This window comes from Lutzomyia longipalpis, chromosome 3 (assembly GCF_024334085.1).
Source record: "Lutzomyia longipalpis isolate SR_M1_2022 chromosome 3, ASM2433408v1".
In the NCBI taxonomy this organism is placed as follows: domain Eukaryota; kingdom Metazoa; phylum Arthropoda; class Insecta; order Diptera; family Psychodidae; genus Lutzomyia; species Lutzomyia longipalpis.
This window is the reverse complement of record NC_074709.1, coordinates 16215910-16223316: the sequence shown is the minus strand read 5'-3', so window position 1 is coordinate 16223316 and position 7407 is coordinate 16215910. Positions and strand designations below refer to the sequence as shown.

At 31.0% G+C, this 7407-nt stretch overlaps 1 protein-coding gene across 1 annotated transcript; it reads right to left on the bottom strand.

Moving 5' to 3' along the window:
• Positions 1 to 3823: 3823 nt before the first annotated feature.
• LOC129793357 (uncharacterized) lies at positions 3824 to 6879 on the bottom strand. The gene is made up of 4 exons (XM_055833300.1): positions 6712 to 6879; positions 5776 to 6375; positions 5597 to 5662; positions 3824 to 5520 (listed from the first exon to the last, which is right to left on the bottom strand). The coding sequence occupies exons 1-4, from the start codon at positions 6872 to 6874 to the stop codon at positions 4367 to 4369; spliced, it is 1983 nt and encodes a 660-aa protein (XP_055689275.1). The 5' UTR covers positions 6875 to 6879; the 3' UTR covers positions 3824 to 4366.
• Positions 6880 to 7407: the final 528 nt, after the last annotated feature.

Sequence of the window (7407 nt, the reverse complement as noted above, 5' to 3'; positions counted from 1 at the left end):
AATCTTCGTGTCTCTTTAATTTAACTTGAACTGTATTCATATTATCAAATCTTCGCGGTAAAACTTTAACCATATCGTTTATTTCAACGGGAATATGGACAACGCTACCTTTTAAGCCTTTCTGGGGGTTTAATGCGTACTTCTTTAACTCTCTAATTTCCATAAAATTTATTATAGGGGCTACCATTCTCTCTTCTAATTCACTTAAATCTTTGAGGCAATCAGGAATTTCGGGAAAAGCTAAACCGTTTTTAATTGCAAGTGTAGGTAATTTATTTCTATTTAAATAAGTGTGACACGTAGTGCAACAATACTTTGATATTTTGAGGAAATCTTCTAGGTCTGATTTATTCTTGTACTTGCATTTATTAATATTTAATTCTTTGACATTATGTCTGAAAAATTTTCCTTCGCAACATCCGCAAATATAATTCGTGACTTGTTTGCGTTTATCAAAAAATTCTAAAAGGGTACGATTTTTATCTTTTATCTTCTTAACCTTCAATTTAAAATTTTTATTTCCCAATTTCTTGTAGTTGTAATTAATTTGGAATTTTAAAGAGCGTTTTAACCTGTCTCTAAACATTAGAATTTGATTTTCGAACTTTGCTTGATCAATGGAAGAATATTTGGATTTTAATGACTTTTCAATTCGTTTATCTATAAAATTATTAGGTTTTAATTTCGAATGGTAAGATTTTATACTACTTTTCTGCATTCTAATCTTTCTAAGTAAATTTTCCTTTTTTCGAAATTTCGGATCTTTGCGTTTTAAAATGTTTCTCAACTTTCTATCTTTATTTTCAGAAAATTTCTTGTTTATGTTTGTTCTCTCAATCTTATGTCTTTCTTTTCGCTTAACATTATCAAGGGATTTAATCATGGGATTTTGTCTTTCAATTTTACGTTTTTCTCTACGCTTAACGTTTTCAAGGGATTTAATCACGGGATCTTGTCTTTCAATTTTACGTTTTTCTCTACGCTTAACGTTTTCAAGAGATTTAATCGCGGGATCTTGCCTTTCAATTTTACGTTTTTCTCTACGCTTAACGTTTTCAAGGGATTTAATCACGGGATCTTGTCTTTCAATTTTACGTTTTTCTCTACGCTTAACGTTTTCAAGAGATTTAATCGCGGGATCTTGCCTTTCAATTTTACGTTTTTCTCTACGCTTAACGTTTTCAAGGGATTTAATCACGGGATCTTGTCTTTCAATTTTACGTTTTTCTCTACGCTTAACGTTTTCAAGAGATTTAATCGCGGGATCTTGCCTTTCAATTCTATGTCTAATTTTTCGTTTAACATTATCAAGAGATTTAATCACGGGATCTTGTAATTCAATTTTACGCTTTTCTCTTCGCTTAACGTTTTCAACGGATTTAATCACGGGATCTTGTCTTTCAATTTTACGTTTTTCTCTACGCTTAACGTTTTCAAAAGATTTAATCGCGGGATCTTGCCTTTCAATTCTATGTCTAACTTTTCGCTTAACATTATCAAGAGATTTAATCACGGGATCTTTCAATTCAATTTTACGTTGTTCTTTTCGTTTTAAATTTTCCATTTCCTTCTTTGATAAAATTGATCTTTCCTGTTCATGCAATTTACGACGCCTTTCATTATCAACATTTTTATAAAATTTGCTTTGAGATCTTAGAATTTTCTTATATAATTTACTGTACTCACGATTTTTATCCGCAGTTGTTTGGTCTGATAAAATCACATCTTTATCATTATTAAATGCACTTAAAATTGCTTCATTTGACTCACTTCGCACTGGTACGTTTAATAACTCACTGATATCTATATTATTATCTTTATTGTCATCTAATTGAACATGAATCGGTGTTATTGCAAAAGGTATCTGGCCATTAAATGTAAGATTTCCATGAAGAAAATTATATTTTAAAATATTATATAGAGAATAAATATCTGAATATCCACATAAAATTGATTTACCATTGTCAACAAACTGGCCAAAATTTCCACGGGAATGACTATCGAAGTAATAATATAAATTGTTAATTTTGAATATAGCAATTGATAGCAAATTACACGTAATTACGCCGTGTGTAAATTTGTCGAAAAACTTGTGCAGTGCTGCTTCAAAAATTGAATTTTGATCGTTACCAAGTATTTGACCTTGTAAACCGATCATTGCTTCATTAAATTCGAAACCATTAAATTCTTGTTCAAGAGTAATGTGGATCTTAAAGTTTTTAATAAAAAAATCTGTGTAAACTTGTTCGACAGTTAAGTAATTAGTAGCGGAAGGATTATTAGAACGAGAAGTTATATATAGTTCATTTCCTGTTAAGAGAATGTCATCTAGTGTATTTGTTAGCCAACTGAAAATTGGTATCACATAAGCATAAGCAATTGCTGCAATTGAATTTGCGGTGCATTGATTATTATTAGAAAATGGACCAAAAAGTGTTATGTTATCTTGATTGTAAGAACCATGGACAAAAATATGGGGTTTGATTATTCCGAACTGCTTGTAATAAGATTCATTTTTCGCGACTTTCTTCTTCTTCTTAGTAAAACCGGCACCGTATTGTTTTGGCCGTTCATGAAATAAATTTTGAAAATTTGAATTTTCATCAGTAAAAGAAATTGGTAATTGGTTGGGCGCAGCGGGTGCCACGACCTTTTCTCCTGACCTTCGACCTTCGGTCTTGATCAGGGCGACTTCGGAGCTATGGTCAAGCCATGCCACGGATCCAGTCCTCCCAGAACAGCCCTAAAAAAATTTACTTTCAGTATCTCGAAAAGAAATTCTGCTCATAATTCATTTACGTCCCTTCAAATTATATAAATAGGCATCATAAATAAAAATTCACATTTAAACAAAAAATCTAACCCTCTGAAAATCCAAATGGGGACAGTGAAGATTGATTGCAATTAGATTTATCAAAAAATATTTACACAAAATATTTTCCGATAATTTCCCAGCTAACACATAATAACTTTGACTTTACTTACTATTTATTAACGTTATAATAACGTTAAATTATCGTAAAAAATGGTCAGAATTTCGTCATTAGCTTACTAAATTCTAACGTCAGAATAACGTTATTTTTTGGTAAGTAAAGTCAGTAAAAATTGAGGCATTTTTAGTCATTTTGCAGAAATCAAATTTTTAATCATTAAAACATTACAAAATCTATTTGTAGATGATCAAAAAGCTATTAAAAGACGTTTTTGCTTCATTTACTTCAATATTTTCGCATAAATTCAATTTTTTGTGTAAACGTTGGAATATCGTCAAAAATAAGTCATTAAAGGTCAGTAAGATGAAAAATCAATCATTTTTTCTATCATCAAAAACTAATTAAAATGGCATATAAATGCATTAAAATGATTATTTGAAAGATAGCAAGTTGTTTTAGAAGCCTTTTTGAGCAGAAGAATCTCATTTATTATATAAAAATATACTTTCAATTTCTTCCTTAACAACGTCAGTATACCGTAAGAAAGCACAACATTTCTGACCCTCCATCAACTTTGGCTAAAATTCCTGCCGAAATCTCAACGTCAGAATACCGTAAGTATACTTACCCTCCACCAACCTTTGGTGTTGAGGGAGAGACAGAAAGAGAAAGACTGCGTGGGATATTTCTTTTTTGTATTTCTGCACTCTTCTTTTGACCTTTGACAGGCGTTTGTTTTGGTTTAGGTTTTTCACGATTTTCTCGAATAAATCAATAAAAATGATCAAAATGATCAATGAAATCGTTAAAGAAGATCATAATGAGGGTGCGCCAGGTCTTGTTCATTGAGAAATTCGTCATTTATTGTCGCAATTTTAGTATTTCGCGCATGTCATATAACTATAGGGAAGAATGCTTATGCGGGTGACCAAGATTGTGCGTATGTGTCTTACAAGACCTTCTACAAAGTTTTGTACGGCAGCAATGAAGTTAGAAATGGGACATCCGAACGTAAAGAAACCCTCTTAGAGTTTCTGAGATTCAAAAGACTCATTTCCATATGTGTGAGATATGATTTATGATTTTATTTTCAATTTTATGTAAAACCAATTATTTTTTAAATTACTACTTATACATTTTGTGCACAGTTATAGAATTAATTCTAAATTATAATAACAGCGCTTTTTTATAATAGCATTATATATAAAGCATTTAAAAAGTGTAACATTGGGCCTAATTCAGCGACCAAGAAACCATTGAAATCTTTGAATTTTGTACTGATATTTCAAGATTTCAAGCGAATTTCAAGGGTTTCTTGGTCGCTGAATAAGGCCCATTATCGATACTTTATTTATATTTTTTTCATTTTTATATTATGATAACAAATTTATTTACAAATCTTTGCTTCTTTCCTTTTACACAATTTAATCGGTTTAAAGGGTATAAAAGAGGGTATGTAAAAGCGGAATAAAAATTGTCTTAGACTTATGTTCCATACCAAACATTTTACATTTAATTTCAGACAATTTATAAATTCTCTTTCTATCATAAACTAAATCTGAGGAGCAATAAATATTCAAGGTTGATGATTTAATAACTTGAGTAAAATAATCTGAAATTTCTCGTACCTTTTGACCATAAATAACAATTTCTGAATTGTGCTGTGTAATATTTATAACTCTGACAATTTCATTTGAGTAATTCATAAACCAACAATTTTTATGATCACCCTTTAGTGTAAAATCTTTTCTTAAGTCTAGGGCCTTATAGGTACCAGAACATTCATCGAGTTCGTGTGAATTTGATATCTTTTTGTCCAACTTTGGATATACTTTAACCTTTTTTGCTTTTAGCAAGTCCACATAAGATTTTTCCATTTGTCTTCGAGCAATTTGAACGAGTGGACGATTTCCATTTCTCACTTTTTTTTTAATACTTTGCAATTCGTTTTCAAAGGGATAAGTAGACATGGATAATAATGGCCCATGATTTCGAACGTCATCAACCACGTGTATGATGCTGTGAATATTCATAACAATTTGATCGCGACCATAGAGCTGTATATATGTTTTTACAAATTCTTGTAACATGGCTTCCGCAACTGGCAGTAAGTGGTGATAATGACGAGATTCGCAAATTGTTACACTACAGAAAAGTAATAAGAAATTATAAAAAACATCTTCTTTGAGAATATCTTTTAAAATTACAACACCGGTATACATAAGGAAAGTTCGCCACTCAGTTGCCTTCCATCTAGAAATCTCATTCAAATCTCTGATATTACGATGAAGTTCTTTTGGTCTGTAATAATTAAGCTTAACCAACCTTCTAGAGACTTTTTTAGTAATTGCAGCTGGCCATTTTGAGTGGTAATTAAATTTACCTTCCATCCAACCTAAAACTAATCTTTTCATAACACCTAGGTGCAGTAAATGAAGATCATCGGAAACTGGAAATGCTGTAATCATGTCGATTGGCAATTCTTCAATAATAGATGTTTCATGGTGATGCGAGGGATCTTGACGTCTCCTAAAACTTTCATTAGTTCTCTTAGGAGCATTCAATGTAGGATAGCTCATTCGTGGTCCTACAATTAAAAATATAGTACATTATATACTAGATCAAACAATATGGTGAATATGGCGAATAAATGTATATTTTACCTGGATCATTTTCTCCTTCAACTGTGCATTTACTGCATCCATATCTGTGATTATAATACACGGTACCTAAAAATAATTAAGATTTATAGGTACCTTTAAAAAACATATTTTCCATCACATCTCTATCATATCCAAATTCTGTCATAATAGAAATTAAAATAAAATAATAAATATTATACCTTTAACAAATGCTCGCGCGGGAAGATCACACAAAAAGCTCTTAATAGAGACTATAATATGGTGCATGCCAATCTTCAAACCATTCCTTATTAGATCCTGAACATCTGGAATAAATTTTTCAAAGTATTCCGACACACAGGAAGGCTTACCGTTTCCACAATAGATTGCAACAACTTGTGGTGGAATATTAGGAAGCTCATCAATGGCACATAATATTGGCCATACATCAATCTTTGAGCTTTTAAATACTTGAAGACCATCTACATGAAACCTGATTGATATTTTTGGTAAATTGTCTATATTCAGTTGTTCAAGTTGTTTACAGACAACGGTTTTAACTCCATGATACCACATTTCTCCGTTTCCCATTGGCTTCACATCTATATGCCTTGGTGTTTCTAAGATTGTACGCGCATCTAAAGGTAGATATTGAAACATTGGAAATTGTCTCAAAATATGCAATAATTTTGTAAGTGCGTCATGTTTTATGTCATGCTCGATTGCCCAGATATGAATATCATTATGCAGATCTGGTGTATTATATTCCTCCTCATCTTCAGTATTTTCATCTGATGAATAATCCAAATTAATATTCTCTTCTGCAAAAGAAAGTAAATTCTATAACTTATTTCTAAAGAAATCTAGTCTTTAATTTCTTTATATTACATATAAAGTGTTAAAGCATCACTCATTTACGGGGCTATTACACTTAAGCTCCAAATGCTTGAGCATCATAACATAACCTCTATGTGAGTACGAGAGATACAACAACGCTGTTTTTTCTCGTTCTTTCTATGTAAAATCTTAAGCATCAAATTCTTAGAACTTTAGTGCAATAGCTCCCTTATTTTGAGGTTAGAACCCTTATTATAAGATCAAACTAAGCTAACAAAAAATCAAATTTTTTTTTCTTTTACTTGACATTTTTCTCTTACCTTCAAAATCAATGTCCATTGAAGTCTCATTTTCTTCTGCAATGTCATTGCCGACACTTATATTTAAAACTTGATTAGTATTATACGTATTATTTAAACTTTTTCGCAATGCATCAATTTTTCTATAATAGCTTGAACTATATCTGAATGATCTTCGTTCCATTTTTCAATTTTTAAAATATTAATCGAATAAAAAAAACAAGAAAATGCGTTCATATCAAGTAGTAGATGCACAGCTAAACAAACCGCGTCATTCGCTTTTCGGATAAAATGACCTTTTCAAACTTTTGCAAGCTGACACTGAAATGTCAACAACTGACATGAATAAAGTCATAATGAAATATCCTGACTTTCTAAAGGTCTGTTCACAATAGTGTTATAAAATTCTAGATTTTCGAGAATTACCACCTCTGCCTCCATAATTGTTATAAAAATGCTTAACAGCGCCCTCGTCTTGTGTAAACACATATGGTGATAAATTAAGGAAGTCCACATTTTATAACTAAGAGATGGATTTTTCTGAAGATGAGAACACGGTTTGTAAATTTGACAGCCGAGGTAGATCTTTACGGTACACACAGATCTAGAAACTCAAATTTTCTTAAGAATTTTCCTATAAAAAAAACATTCACATTTTTCTATATAAATTGTTTATTGATTATCATAAGTTTCTCCATTAAAATGAAGTTTTAACAC

Excerpts from the sequence above, each read along its gene's own strand:
- LOC129793357 (XM_055833300.1), bottom strand. The coding sequence starts at position 6,874 with ATGGAACGAAGATCATTCAGATATAGTTCAAGCTATTATAGAAAAATT. Across the intron at positions 6,376-6,711 it reads AATGGACATTGATTTTGAAG|AAGAGAATATTAATTTGGAT; the intron begins GTAAGAGAAAAA and ends TTTCTTTTGCAG. Across the intron at positions 5,663-5,775 it reads CGCGCGAGCATTTGTTAAAG|GTACCGTGTATTATAATCAC; the intron begins GTATAATATTTA and ends AATTATTTTTAG.